At 51.4% G+C, this 15,907-nt stretch overlaps 2 protein-coding genes across 3 annotated transcripts in view; one reads left to right on the plus strand and one right to left on the minus strand.

Moving 5' to 3' along the window:
- The window catches only part of LOC143300786 (podocan-like protein 1), a 13,731-nt gene extending 1,353 nt beyond the window's left edge, over positions 1-12,378 (plus strand). The window contains exons 2-6 of the mRNA XM_076614716.1: positions 381-700; positions 4,845-5,130; positions 6,294-6,648; positions 9,519-9,842; positions 12,307-12,378. Of these exons, the coding sequence (XP_076470831.1) occupies positions 400-700; positions 4,845-5,130; positions 6,294-6,648; positions 9,519-9,842; positions 12,307-12,378 (1,338 nt within the window). The 5' untranslated portion in view covers positions 381-399. The remainder of the gene's footprint in view (positions 1-380; positions 701-4,844; positions 5,131-6,293; positions 6,649-9,518; positions 9,843-12,306) is intronic.
- The window catches only part of LOC143300772 (pre-mRNA-splicing factor ATP-dependent RNA helicase PRP16-like), a 148,826-nt gene that overhangs the window by 27,021 nt on the left and 105,898 nt on the right, over positions 1-15,907 (minus strand). For both annotated transcript variants that reach the window (XM_076614701.1, XM_076614700.1), the window contains one exon: positions 15,607-15,771. In XM_076614701.1, the coding sequence (XP_076470816.1) occupies positions 15,607-15,771 (165 nt within the window). The remainder of the gene's footprint in view (positions 1-15,606; positions 15,772-15,907) is intronic.

Genomic DNA, 15,907 nt, shown 5'->3' on the forward strand with positions numbered 1-15,907 from the left:
ATATAAAACAATATCGTATAAAATCAGGAAACACACTTGTTGCCACAGAAAATACCCTGCCAAATGGTGCATGGCATTGTATTCACCATGGAAACCAGGCAGTGAAGTCAGTGCTCCAAGTCCAAAGGAGTGCAACCTTACCAACAGCAGCTATAAAGTTGAACAGTAACTATGCAGGACTGAAACAGAAAATCTGCTTTTACCAACTAAATGTTTTAAAACTACTACTGAGGGTCAGCTGAGATGGTTTCAAATCAGGCTGCAACACAGAATCCTTCCAACAGATAAACACTTGTGCATGTAATTATTTGCTTATTCATCAGTATATTTATTTATATTTCATCATTATGATTCTTTTTCTTTGATGTTGTGTTTTGCAGATTGTGATCATCACAGACAATGAGTTCTCAGCCATGTGAAAGACATCGCTGGTCACGCCCATCTCCTACCTGCCTCTCCCTCCTCCTCCTGGTCACCATGGCAACAGGGGGGCCCTGCCCTCAGGTGTCCAACCCCAACTGCCGGTGCCTCACTTCCTCCTCCTCCACCTCCACCCCCCCTGACGTCACCTGTATCTTCTCCTCCCCCCACCCCCATCAGCCCCCCATCTTTGCAGACTCGCCTGCCATCAAGCTGGCACTGGGAACCCTCGACCTCTCCCACAATGCCCTGGAATCGCTCCCGCCTGACTTCCTCCAAGGTATATAATCTGATCGAAAACTTTGTCCAATCCCTGCATTCAGCTCTTTCTCAAGTCTGGCTTTAAAACACACCTTTTTTTTTCCAAAACAGCTCCCCCAAACCCTCCCTTTTTCCATCCACACTTTCTCCAGACATCTGTCTCCAATGAAAACATCAGTGTTGTCTTTCATATCATGGTTCACATACATAAGTATGCATGTTGAAGTTGTGAGTGAACATTGGAAACATCAGTGTTGTCTTTCATCTCTTGGTTCACAGTAATACATGTGTGTTGAAGTTGTGAGTGAAAGCGCTTAGGTTTGTCCCCACACAAAATTCAGTGTTATATAAATACTTCATTTATTATGGTGATGGTGAAGTGACATAATCCATGATGAAACTGTAAGCTTCAGTTCAGTTTCAATTAGGAGGAGGAGGGTGGCAAAATGGTTGAGATGCTTACTGCCAGTACAGTGTCTCTGCCAGGTCTTGGCCTGAATCCTGGATCCGTTTGACTTAAAAAAGAAAAGAAAAAAGGATCCAATGCCTGATGTTTGCATAAACCTAAGACACTGGTCAGACATTTGGAGTGTGTGTCACTTTCACTGCCCCCCTCCCCTTCCCCCCCCCGTCCCCCATCCCAGCTGGTCAAGAAAGGTGGGGGAGGTGGAGGAGGTGGAGACTGAGGGCTGACTGGGCCCTACCTTCCTATGCCAAACTCTGGACACATTGGGTATAAAGTCACTGTCTCCATGACATCAAAGGCTCTAGACCTTTTCCCATGACATCAAAGGCTCTGGGCCTTCACATGCCAAGCCCTGGACACACTGGGCATGAAGTCATGGTCTCTATGGCTATCAATGGCTCTGAAACCTTTAGCCTTTTAACATAATCACACAGTGTTAGCTGGCTACAGTGAAGTGACCAACAGTCTTTCTCTGTCTCCCCCCCTCCCCACCACCAGGTATCCAAACAGTGACCAACAGTCTTTCTCTGTCTCCCCCCCCCACCTCTACCAGGTATCCACACAGTGACCAACAGTCTTTCTCTGTCTCCCCCCCCCCTCTACCAGGTATCCACACAGTGACCAACAGTCTTTCTCTGTCTCCCCCCCACCCTCTACCAGGTATCCAAACACTGTGACACAGTGACCAACAGTTTTTTCTCTCTCCCCCCCCCCCCCTCTACCAGGTATCCACACAGTGACCAACTATCTTTCTCTGTCTCCCCCCCACCCTCTACTAAGTATCCACACAGTGACCAACAATCTTTCTCTGTCTCCCCCCCCCCCTCTACCAGGTATCCACACAGTGACCAACAGTCTTTCTCTGTCTCCCCCCCCACCCTCTACCAGGTATCCACACAGTGACCAACAGTCTTTTTCTCTCTCCATTCCCCCCTTCTACCAGGTATCCACAGTGAAAACAGTCTCTTTTTTCTCTCTCTCCCCCCCTCACCCCCCACCAGGCATCCACACAGTAACAAACAGTCTTTTTCTCTCTTTCCCCCCCAACCCCCTACCAGGTATCTACACAGTGACCAACAGTCTTTTTTTTTCTCTCTCTGTACCCCCTCCCCCTCTAACAGGTATCCACACAGTGACCAACAGTCTTTTTCTCTCGGGCCCCCCCCCCTCTCCCCCTTCTACCAGGTATCCACACAGTGACTTCTTTTTCCTCTTCTGCATTCATGGGCTGCAACTCCCACGTTCACTCGTATATACGCGAGTGGGCTTTTACGTGTATGACCGTTTTTACCCCGTCATGTAGGCAGCCATACTCAGCTTTTTGGGGTACAGTGACCAACAGTCTTTCTCTCTCTCCCCCCCCCCCACCCCACCTCTACCAGGTATCCACAGTGAAAACAGTCTCTTTTTTCTCTCTCTCTCTCCCCCCCCCCCCCCCCCCACCTCTACCAGGTATCCACAGTGAAAACAGTCTCTTTTTTCTCTCTCTCTCTCCCCCCCACCCCCCCCCCCCCCCCCCCCACCTCTACCAGGTATCCACAGTGAAAACAGTCTCTTTTTTCTCTCTCTCTCCCCCCCCCCCCCCCACCAGGTATCCACACAGTGACCAACAGTCTTTTTCTCTCTCTCTCCCCCCCAACCCCCTACCAGGTATCCACACTGTAACCAACAGTCTTTTTCTCTCCCCCCCCCCCCCCCCTACCAGGTATCAACACAGTGACCAACAGTCTTTTTTTCTCTCTCTCTCCCCCCCTCCCCCTCTACCAGGTATCCACACAGTGACAAACAGTCTTTTTCTCTCTCCCCCCCCCCCCCCCCTACCAGGTATCTACACAGTGACCAACAGTCTTTTTCTCTCTCTCTCTCCACCCCCCCTCCTACCAGGTATCCACAGAGTAACCAACAGTCTTTTTCTCTTGCCCCCTCCCCCTCTACCAGGTATCCACACAGTAACCAACAGTCTTTTTCTCTCCCCCCCTCCCCCTCCTACCAGGTATCCACACAGTGACCAACAGACTTTTTCTCTCTCCCCCCCCTACCAGGTATCCACACAGTGACCAACATTCTCCCCCCGCCCCCCAACCACTACCAGGTATCCACAGAGTGACCAACATTCTCCCCCCCGAACCACTACCAGGTATCCACACAGAGACCAACAGTCTTCCCCCCCCCGCCCCCCACCAGGTATTTGCAAAGTGACCAACAGTTTTTCTCACCCCCACCCCCACCTGGTACTCACACAGTCACCAACAGTCTTTCTCCCCCCCCCCCCACCAGGTATTCACACAGCGACCAACAGTCTTTCTTCCTCCCCCCCCCCCCTACCAGGTATCCACACAGAGACCAACAGTCTTTCTCCCCCCCACCACCAGGTATTCACTCAGTGACCAACAGTCTTTCTCCCCCCCCCCACCAGGTATTCACACAGTGACCAACAGTCTTTCTCCCCCCCCCCCACCAGGTATTCACACAGTGACCAACAGTCTTTCTCCCCCCCCCCCCACCAGGTATTCACACAGTGACCAACAGTCTTTCTCCCCTCCCACCAGGTATCCACACAGTGACCAACAGTCATTCTCCCCCCTCACCAGGTATTCACACAGTGACCAACAGTCTTTCTCCACCCCCACCAGGTATTCACACAGTGACCAACAGTCTTTCTCCCCCCCACCAGGTATCCACACAGTGACCAACAGCCTTTCAACCCCCCCCCCCCCTACCACCACCAGGTATTCACACAGTGACCAACAGTCTTTCTCCCCCCTCACCAGGTATTCACACAGTGACCAACAGTCTTTCTCCACCCCCACCAGGTATTCACACAGTGACCAACAGTCTTTCTCCCCCCCCCCCCCCCAGGTATTCACACAGTGACCAACAGTCTTTCTACCCCCCACCCCCACCAGGTATTCACACAGTGACCAACAGTCTTTCTCCCCACCCCCACCAGGTATTCACACAGTGACCAACAGTCTTTCTACCCCCCACCCCCACCAGGTATTCACACAGTGACCAACAGTCTTTCTACCCCCCACCCCCACCAGGTATTCACACAGTGACCAACAGTCTTTCTACCCCCCACCCCCACCAGGTATTCACACAGTGACCAACAGTCTTTCTCCCCCCACAGCCACCAGTTATTCACTCAGTGACCAACAGTCTTTCTACCCCCGACCCCCGCCAGGTATCGACACAGTGACCAATAGTCTTTTTCTCTCTCTCTCTCCCCCCCTCTCTACCCCCCTCCCCTTCTACCAGGTATCCACACAGTGACCAACAGTCTTTTTCTCCCCCCCCTACCAGGTATCCACACAGTGACCAACAGTCTTTCTCCCCCCCCCCCACCACCAGGTATCCACACAGTGACCAACAGTCTTTCTCCCCCCACACCACCACCAGGTATCCACACAGTGACCAACAGTCTTTCTCCCCCCCACACCACCAGGTATCCACACAGTGACCAACAGTCTTTCTCCCCCCCCCACCACCAGGTATCCACACAGTGACCAACAGTCTTTCTCCCCCCACACCACCAGGTATCCACACAGTGACCAACAGTCTTTCTCCCCCCCCCACCACCAGGTATCCACACAGTGACCAACAGTCTTTCTCCCCCCCCCACCACCAGGTATCCACACAGTGACCAACAGTCTTTCAATGTCTCCACCCCCCCCCCCCCCCCATCCCCACTCCCCAGGTATCCAGACAGTGGAGCGGCTGTCCTTGAGAAACAACTGCCTGACCCACATACCCCCTGTCCTAAGAGGGCTGGGTGGGGTCACCTCCCTGGACCTGTCCTACAACTGCCTGACCGGCCTGCCACTGACCACGGGGGCCGCTCTCTCTGGCCTGGAGATTCTGGATCTCTCCGGGAACAAAATGGAAGTCCTGCTGGCTGACCGTCACCAGGAGACCACCACCACCAGGGACCTGCAGTTCAAGTCCCTGCGCTTGCTGAACTTGTCCTGCAATGCTATTCAGAGGTGGGATGCCTTTTCTGTTACATCCTGTCTCTCTCTGTCTTTCTCTCGCTGTGTCTTTCTCTCTCTGTCTCTGTCTTTCTCTCTCTCTCTCTGTCTTTGTCTGTCTTTCTCTCTCTGTGTCTTTCTCTCTCTGTCTCTGTCTTTCTCTCTCTCTCTCTGTCTTTGTCTGTCTTTCTCTGTGTCTTTCTCTCTCTGTCTCTCTGTGTCTTTCTCTTTGGATAAATGGCGGGGTTGGGGATGTAAATGTTTTTCTCAAAATATTCAAACAACGCATGATAGATGGCTTTAAACAGGATTGGGCAAGCAAACTCAACGGAAGTAATCGTTTTGAAACATATAGGTCATTCAAATCCTTATTACAACCTGAAAAATACTTATCTCATCTTACCATCAGTAAATTTAGATCGGCTTTCATTAAGTTCCGTTTTGGTATAAATGAACTAAAAATAAATCAGCGTTATCGTGATGTTTTGAAAAACTGCCCATGTGGTGGTAGAATAGAGAACGAACTACATGTACTAACAGCCTGTCCATTATATGATGATATTAGAAGGAAATATTTGCTTAAGCATATGCAAAATATTAGAAATCTGTCATTATCTTTTCTGCTGCAAAACGAAAGTTGTAATGTGACCACAGATGTTGCAATGTTTGTTTTTTATGCATTAAGACAGAGAGAAGAGCACTCTCAGCCCTAAACAGACATATCAGCCCTGTGCTTTTCATTTAGTTTACTTGTTCTCAGTGAGCTCACTGTGTATTAAGTGGATTGTTTTCGTTCTTCCTATTTTATTTTAGTTAAGCTGTGTGTGCAACACGTGCACCCAAAATGTATACAGGTCGGTGACCTTACATTAAAATTCTTGCGTTCTTGCGTTCTGTGTCTTTCTCTCTGTGTGTCTTTCTCTCTGTCTCTCTGTGTCTTTCTCTCTGCCTCTCTCTGTGTCTTTCTCTCTCCCCGTCTCTCTCTGTCTTTCTCTCTTGTCATAACTGCATAAACATAGGAGTGAGATAATGAAACTGAAAACTGACGTCAATTTTGAATACACCTGCAAGTAGTTTGGTTTCAGGATCTTGATCTTTATTAGTGTCATTATTCTAAATATTTTCCGTCTCTTTCTCAACATCACCACCACCCCATTCTCCCTTCCCTCTCTTTCCAGAATTGAGGGCCGTGTGTTCAGTCCCATGCGACACCTGGTGACCCTCGACCTCAGCCGCAACCGGCTGAGGGAGGTGACAGATGCCATGTTCTCCTGGCTGACCCTCAGCCTCAGCTGCCTGGACCTGTCCCACAACCTCCTGCGACACCTGCAGCCCTCCAGCCTCCGGCACCTACAGCACCTGCGGGCGCTCAGCCTGGCCCACAACGACAACCTGTGGGTGGAGGGGGTTCGGTTCCCAGCTCACATGCGCAGCGTGGACCTGAGCCACTGTGCCCTCACCTTCCTGGACCACTGCCAGCTGACAGCCCTGCCTGACCTGGCCTTCATCGGGCTGAGGGGCAACCACCTGCATGTGAGGGGCGAGGGGGCTGTGAAGGGGAGGGTAAGGGGGGGGGGGGGGTGAGGGAAGAGGAAGTGAGGGGGAGGGGGATGTGAGGGGAGAGGGGATGTGAGAGGGGATGTGAGAGGGAAGTGAGGGGGATGTGAAGAGGGAGGGGGAAGTGAGGGGGATGTCAGGGGGGAGGGGAAGTGAGGGCGATGTGAAGAGTGAGGGGGGAGTAAGGGGGATGTGAGGGGGAGGGGGATGCAAGGGGAGAGGGGGGATGTGAGGGGGGATGGGGATATGAGGGGGGAGACTAATGTGAGGGGGATGTGAGAGGAGAGGGGGGATGGGAGGGGGGATGTGAAGGAGGAAGGGAAATGAGGGGGAGGGGGGATGTGTGAGGTAAGTGACAGGTGAAGGGGAAGTGAGGGGGAAGGGGAAGTGAGGGGAATGTGAGGGGGGAGGGGGATATGAGGGGGAAGGGAGATGTGAAGAGGGATGTGAGGAGAGGGGGGATGTGAGGGGGATGTGTGGGGGAGGGGTGTGTGAGGGGGGACGTGAGGGGGATGTGAGGGGAAAGTGAGGGGAACGTGAGGGGGAAGGGGGATGTGAGGAGGGATGTGAGGGAGGAGGGGGAAGCGAGTGGGGAGGGATGTGAGGGGGAAGCGAGTGGGGAGGGATGTGAGGGGGAAGCGAGTGGGGAGGGATGTGAGGGGGATGAGGGGGGAGGGGGATGTGAGGGGGGAGGGATGTGAGGGAGGAGGGGGAAGCGAGTGGGGAGGGATGTGAGGGGGATGTGAGGGGGGGGTAAGGGAGGAGGGGAACAACCTGCATGCGAGGGGGCAGGGGGGAGGGGAAGTGAGGGGGAAGGGGAAGTTAGGGGGGGAAGTGAGGGGGATGTGAGGGGGGAGGGGAAGTGAGGGTGGAGGGGATGTGAGGGTGGAGGGGATGTGAGGGGTAAGTGAGGGGGATGTGAGGGGGGAGTGGAAGTGGGGGGGATGTGAGGAGGGAGGGGGAAGTGAGGGGAGGGGGATGTGAGGGGAGAGGGGGGATGTGAGGGGGGAGTGGAAGTGGGGGGGATGTGAGGAGGGAGGGGGAAGTGAGGGGAGGGGGATGTGAGGGGAGAGGGGGGATGTGAGGGGGGGGGGAATGAGGGGGGAGGGTAATGTGAGTGGGATTTGAGAGAGGGGGGATGGGAGAGGGGATGTGATGGGGGAGGGGAAAGTGAGGGGGATGTGATGGTGAAGGGGAAGTGAGGGGGGGAGGGGGGATGTGTGGGGGAAGTGAGGGGTGAAGGGGAAGTGAGGGGGGGAGGGGGGATGTGTGGGGGAAGTGAGGGGGAAGGGGGATGTGAGGGGAGAGGGGGGGATGTGTGGGGGAAGTGAGGGGGAAGGGGGATGTGAGGGGAGAGGGGGGGATGTGAGGGGGAAGTGAGGGGGAAGGGGGATGTGAGGGGAGAGGGGGGGATGTGAGGGGGAAGTGAGGGGTGAAGGGGAAGTGAGGGGGGGACGGGGGATGTGTGGAGGAAGTGAGGGGGAAGGGGGATGTGAGGGGAGAGGGGGGGATGTGTGGGGGAAGTGAGGGGGAAGGGGGATGTGAGGGGAGAGGGGGGGATGTGTGGGGGAAGTGAGGGGGAAGGGGGATGTGAGGGGAGAGGGGGGGATGTGTGGGGGAAGTGAGGGGGAAGGGGGATGTGAGGGGAGAGGGGGGGATGTGTGGGGGAAGTGAGGGGGAAGGGGGATGTGAGGGGAGAGGGGGAGATGTGAGGGGGAAGGGGGATGTGAGGAGAGGGGGGGATGTGAGGGGGATGTGAGGAGGGATGTGAGGGAGGAGGGGGATGTGATGGGGGATGTGATGGGGAGGGGGAAGTGAGGGGGATGAGGGGAAGGGGGATATGAGGGGGGAGGGGGGATGTGAGGGGGAGGTGGGATGTGAGGGGGATGTGAGGGGGGAGGGGGGATGTGAGGGGGATGTGAGGGGGATGTGAGGGGGAAGCATGTAAGGGAGGGAGGGGAATGAGGGGGGACGAGGTACCACCTTCATCATTATCATCATTATTATTACTATTATCATTAGTAGTAGTATTATCATTATGAGAATTTACGCCTAATCTTGAAAATAAGCCCTAGGAGTTTACAAATAGAACACCAATGTAAATATCGAAAAGGAAAAATTGAACACAAGATACCAAACATCATTAAAAATTAAATGCATGTGAGGGGGAGAGGGATGTGAGGGGGGAGGGGGAGTCAGGGGGGAGGAGGAGGGGAGGAGGATGTAACAGGGGGGCCAGGAGGGTGTGTGAGGGGGGAGGGGGATGTGAGGGGGGAGGGGGAGTCAGGGGGGAGGAGGAGGGGAGGAGGATGTAACAGGGGGGCCAGGAGGGTGTGTGAGGGGGGAGGGGGATGTGAGGGGGGAGGGGGAGTCAGGGGGGAGGAGGAGGGGAGGAGGATGTAACAGGGGGGCCAGGAGGGTGTGTGAGGGGGGAGGGGGATGTGAGGGGAGAGGGGGAAACACTTGCAGGTGAGGGGGGAGGAGGAAGTGGGAACCACCTGCAGTGGAGGAGGGCAGTCAGGGGGTTGAGGAGAGAGGTGGGGAGTTGTATGGTGATCCGTGAGTCAACTGTCGCTTGGTCTCTCTCTTCTTTCTTTTTTTTCTTGTGTGTGTGTGTGTGTGTGTGTGTGTGTGTGTGTGTGTGTAGCTTCTTTGTTGTTTTTAATATCGCAGATGTGGTGTATGAAATATCAAGTAATATATATGCTTTAAAACCTCCTTGAAACAGAAACTGAAAATAAACAATTGCCGTTCAGTCACCATGAGACTGTGCTCCAGAGGATGTATTCATCCTCTATTTATTTTGGAGTTGGGTTGGTGGGTGGGGGTGGGGGGTTGTATTTCAGTGCACCTGCCAGCTGTACCTCCTCCTACAGTGGTACCAGGAGCAGCACCACAAGTCTGGCAGGACCATGGATGCTGACCACACTGGCACCAACTGGACCTGCACCACCGCCTCCACCACCACCACCACGTCCATCATAGGTGAAATGGGTGACCAGAGAGAGGAGGTTGGCCGAGTGCAATACGTGCATGACCTGTGGCAGTGCCAGGACACAGAGAGTCACTGCCAGACCCTGGAGCACACCCTGCATCACCTCACCGGGCAGAGCCAGGTGGGCACTCATTTGGGGGTGTGGGGGTGTGGAGGGGATTCAGGAGAGGGGCAGGTGGGGGATTAGTATGGATGGTGCTGTCATAACAGATTCCTCTGTGTGAAATTCGGGCTGCTCTCCCCAGGAAGAGCTTGTTGCTACACTGACAGCGCCACCCATTTTTTTGTATTTTTTCCTGCGTGCAGTTTTATTTGTTTTTCCTATTGAAGTGGATTTTTTTCAACAGAATTTTGCCAGGGACAACCCTTTTGTTGCCGTGGGTTCTTTTACATGCGCTAAGTGCATGCTGCACACCGGACCTCAGTTTATCGTCTCATCCAAATGACTAGCATCTAGACCACCACTCAAGGTCTAGTGGAGGGGGTGAAAATGCTGGCGACTGAGCCGTGATTCGAACTAGCAAGCTCAGATTCTCTTGCTTCTTAGGCAGACGCGCTACTTCTAGGCCATCACTCCACATACGGCGGCTGTGGCAGAAGCAATCAGGTGTTGGACTTCTGATCCTGTGTTCACCAGTGATCAGGTGTTGGACTTCTGATCCTGTGTTCACCAATGATCAGGTGTTGGACCTCTGATCCTGTGTTCACCAGTGACCAAGTATTGGACCTCTGATCCTGCGTTCACCAGTGACCAAGTGTTGGACCTCTGATCCTGTGTTCGCCAGTGATCAGGTGTTGGACCTCTGATCCTCTGTTCACCAGTGATCAGGTGTTGGACCTCTGATCCTGTGATCACCAGTGACCAGGTGTTGGACCTCTGATCCTGTGATCACCAATGACCAGGTGTTGGACCTCTGATCCTGTGATCACCAATGACCAGGTGTTGGACCTCTGATCCTGTGATCACCAATGACCAGGTGTTGGACCTCTGATCCTGTGATCACCAATGATCAGGTGTTGGACCTCTGATCCTCTGTTCACCAGTGATCAGGTGTTGGACCTCTGATCCTGTGTTCACCAGTGATCAGGTGTTGGACCTCTGATCCTGTGATCACCAATGATCAGGTGTTGGACCTCTGATCCTCTGTTCACCAGTGATCAGGTGTTGGACCTCTGATCCTCTGTTCACCAGTGATCAGGTGTTGGACCTCTGATCCTCTGTTCACCAGTGATCAGGTGTTGGACCTCTGATCCTGTGTTCACCAGTGACCAGGTGTTGGACTTCTGATCCTGTGATCACCAGTGATCAGGGTTTGAGGTCCAGTTTTGGCACGGTGTTGTGTGCTTGTGAACGATGCTGTATTCCGATTTTCCTCACTCCACCCAAGTGTGAATGGGTACCTGACTTTGGTTGGAGATAAACCATGGATGGAGAGGACTGGCCCCTGCCTTCCTATGCCAAACTGAAGAAATGGTGGATCTGAATTCATTTCTTTTAAAAAAAATTTTTTTACATGTGTTTAGCCCTTTGTTGAATGATACAGGTCAAGAATTTTATCCAAAAAAATTCCAAGATCTTACTGGACCATGAAGGGCAAAAACTGACTTTTCCAGCCCAAGAAATGGTTCTCTTATTTTCCCCACAACTTTTGCAGACTTTTGTAGGAAGCATGACACACACACAGACAGTGACACGTGCTGCAGATGTCAGTGACATGACCACGGCTGCTCAGCCGAGCACAAAATCCGGCTCTTTAGTTGGCCGAGCAGCGTCTAGCGTCTTGGGTCAAAATTTTTTTAATGCCAGACTTTCCCACCGCACTCTGTACTGACCGGCACATTCGCCATGGTATTTCTGGCCCCGCGCGCCAAACTGGGACACTGCCTTCTTTGTTTCACTCGGCCCCGCGGCCCCCGCCCCACTTTTCCCACCTTTTCACAGCATCCACACATTTCCTGCAGCGATTACAGAAAGTTGAATTATTGCTATTCCTGGTTGTATTATTGAAATGTAGTTTGATTTGATTTACACAATTTCATTATTTTATCAACATCATCGTTTCATTTTTTTTTTTTTTTTTTTACCTTAAAAATCTTCGTCTTTCTCTCACTCTCACCATGCTACAGTGTGTTCATTTAAACGTTTGTTGTGCTGCCAAGAAAAATCACACAACTCAAAAGGTAAGCTAATCTGCATGCAGGCATGCTATATGTTCTGTGTGTATTTACGATGTTATTGTGCTAAACGCCTGTTTTCTTAGAGAGGGATTTAAACTTAACGATTTTTGCGATCATGTTTCTGCTTATCCTTCTCTTCTCTTTCTTGATTTATGTTTCAGCCGTTGCCGCAACAACCGCTATGTAAGAAAACATACTGTGTTTGGAGTCAATGGAAAGCTTATTTTGTGTTCTTTTTAGAAAACCACTTCTTTAGTCGTTATTTCCGATCCATCCGAGGAGATGATGCGCGAAAGAAACAAAGCAGATTTACCGCCGAACAAGCGTACAGCGAGTGCTGCTGGCGTGGTCTGTTTGTCAGCCGCGTTTATTTATATCCATGCCCTACTTCCTGGGTTCACGAACTTTCGCAGGGCCAACTAAAGTGCCAGCACTGAACACCCGTGTGACGCGTGTTGCAGATGTCAGTGACCCTGGACGTGATGTCTTCAGGCACCACAGTGCACAGTGACATGTGTTGCAAATGTCAGTGACGCGACGCGTGTTGCAGATGTCAGTGATGCGTGTTGCAGGTGTCAGTGACGCGTGTTGTAGATGTCAGTGACGCTGGATGTGGTGTCTTCAGGCACCACAGTGCATGACACACACAGTGACACAGTGACGCGTGTTGCAGATGTCAGTGATGCTGGACGTGGCGTCGTCAGGCAGCACCCTCCTCTCCTCATGGACGCTGCACCACAGCGGTCAGGTGCCCCTGGATGGGTTCCGCCTGCACTACCTGCCCGAGGATGGTACGCCCACCATCTCCCCCCTCATCCCCCCCGACGCTCGCAGTGAGGTGCTCCACCTGGTGGAGGTGAGGCGGCACTTCCTGGTGTGTCTGGACGTGCTGGCCTTCCACCAGACCTCTGTGCTGCACCGCACCTGCCGCAACTTCAAGGACGAGTCACAGAACATCATCTCCGGTGTCCTCGCTGCTTGCGTCTTCCTCGTGCCCTGCTTCACCACCCTCGTCTATGTCTCCCTCAAGGACCGCCAGATCCACAACAGGCTGACACACCATCGCTGCTCCGCCGAGAAGGTTGAGGATGTGGAACAGTGTGGTGCTACCGGTGAGGGGCGTGCTGAGGGCAATGGCATGTCACAGGCTGTGCGCGTAAGCATGGAGCAACCCTCGCAGGGCAATGTTGACAGCCACACCCACGTCAGCATGGAGCGACCTTTGCCCTCTGACAGCTACACCCATGTCAGCACGGAGCGACCGTTGCAGGGCAACACTGACAGCAACATTGGCAGTGAGAAGCAGACTGCAAGTCCAGTCTCACAGCACAGCATGACCTCTCTGCTTGGTTGTACAGAGCCAGACTGTGAAGGAAATGAGGACCACGCCTGTGGTAAGGCACTTTCTACCACCACTACAGCCTCCACTGACCTCTCCCCCACACAGCACACCAACACACCAGACACCATCGTCCCCAGCCCAGCTCTGTGTCCATCCAGGGACCCCTCACAGCAGCACCAGCCTGCCCCCAAAAAGGAAGTGAGTGTCATGCACACTGCACAGACACCCAAGGAGGATGACAAACCTGTGGACTGATGTCACACACAGCTTCACCATGACCGTCATAACACACACACACACAGTGTCACCATGACCATCATGACACACACACACACACACACACACACACACACAGCGTCACCATGACCATCATGACACACACACACACAGAGCGTCACCATGACTGTCATGACACACACACACACACACACACACAGCATCACCATGACCGTCATGACACACTGAAAGGTGTGCACACCATTCACACAGCCCCTACTTGCCACAGTGACGTGGAGGAACATGTGTTCATACATATGATATCTTTCATTATGCTCTGTTTTACTGTTTCTACTTTATTCCTTAGTTTAGTTCATTTCATTGTAATTTGATATTTTACACACACATTGATAGGCTCTTATGGCCCAGCCAGTGCATTGGGTCTATGCTAGTTTTTGACATCACTCTTTCTGTTTGCATGGCATGTGTAAAAGAAGAATATATGTAATATTTCAATGCCCCCTAGGGGCACATGAAATAAACTTCTTGCCTTCTTGCCTTGCTCATTATCAGTATCTGCCCACTTTTCAATGTGTTGTTCTAAATCAAATGTTTGCTTTATGTGAGTCAGTGCACACACTGTCCCTCATGGGAAGGGTCTGTCTGCATGTCAATGCCACTTCATGTCCACAACTTCCTGTTCACTTCCTGCATTGGATTATTGTTGTTATTACTTTGGATGCACTGTCTTGTTATCATTTGTCATGTCTGCTTCTTTCTTGGATCAACCTGCATATTTTAATGGATTATATATATAAACTGGGTTTTCTCTTTTTTTTTAATTAGAATAGTTGCAAAGCGCTTTGAGCAAAATTATTTGATTAGACACTATATAAATAAACTTATTATCATTACTGTAAAAACAGACTTGCTACTGTCAAACTGATTCAAGATGAATTTACTTTTTTCTTTTCTTTTTCTTTTTTTTTAAAGATTCATTTGTGAACTGACGTTTCTTACATATTGACTTTTTCACTCCAACTTTACAGTCATTCCAGACTCACTGCAAATCATCCACTATCACTTCTGACCCTGTAGTTATCCACCTTTGTGTTAACCGGACTCCATTGTACACAGTCCTGTGCAGTTTTCATGTCATTTCACTATCACTTCAAATCATCCAGTGTCACTTCAAATCATCAAATCATCCTGTATCACTTCAAATCATCCACTATTACTTCAAATCATCCACTATTACTTCAAATCATCAAGTGTCACTTCAAATCATCAAGTGTCACTTCAAATCATCCACTATCACTTCAAATCATCCAGTGTCACTTCAGATCATCAAATCATCCTTATCACTTCAAATCATCCACTATCACTTCTGACCCTGTAGTTATCCACCCTTGTGTTAACTGGACTCCATTGTACACAGTGCTGTGCAGTTTTCATGTTATTTCACTATCACTTCAAATCATCCAGTGTCACTTCAAATCATCCAGTATCACTCCTGACCCTGTAGTTATCCTTGCTTGTGTTAAATGGACACCATTCTACATGATGCTGTGCAGTTTTCCGGTCACTTAGTGTCACTTTAGATCATCCAATATCACCAGTTCTGATCCTGTACAGTCAAACTGAGCCTGGCACCACCATTCAATGTCATGAACACACAAAGTCAAATACAGTCTACTTTTCAAAATAAAAATGTGCTCATGCGCGCAAACACACACACACACACACACATATATGTGTGTGTGTGTGTGTGTGTGTGTGTGTGTGTGTGTGTGTGTGTGTGTGTGTGTGTGTGTGTGTGTGTGTGTGTGTGTGTGTGTGTGTGTGTGTGTGTGTCTATGCATGTATTTGTCAGTGTGCGAGGGTGTCTGAGTGGATGTGTGTGTGTTTGTGTGTGTATGTGTATGTGCGTATCCACACATGTGCTTGTATGCATGCCCATAAGCCCAAATGAACTACTCTGGCACTGTTTTGCTTGGGTCCCGGCCCACAGAATTAGACGTCCCACAATCAGCTGGCAACTAGGCACATGGTGCACTCAGGTAACACAACGAAAAACACTGAGCACACACAAACCTGGAATCCACAAAACGGAAACAATGCAAACCAGTAATGACAAACTAAAACAACAAGAGCAAAAGACAGCCAGCATGGCGAAGGAAAGAGCCAGAGACGTTCTCCTCACCAGCACGTCAGCACTGCAGCCCATCTCCACGGAGACGATGAGCATCTTGGAGAGAGCGGGGTCTAGCGGGAACTCCACCATGTTGCGACCCAGGGGGGTCAGTGCCCCCGTGTTGTCCAGGGCCCCCAGCACCCACAGCTGGTACATCGAGTTCATGATGTTGTCCTGTGGGAACATCATCATCGTCATATCATTATCATACCACAGCTGGTATATCGAGTTCTTGATGTTGTCTTGTGTGAATATTGTCATGCCACAGCTGGTACGTCGTCATTGTCGTTGTCGTTGTCGATGTTGTTCT

This window comes from Babylonia areolata, chromosome 26 (assembly GCF_041734735.1).
Source record: "Babylonia areolata isolate BAREFJ2019XMU chromosome 26, ASM4173473v1, whole genome shotgun sequence".
Lineage (NCBI taxonomy): Eukaryota > Metazoa > Mollusca > Gastropoda > Neogastropoda > Buccinidae > Babylonia > Babylonia areolata.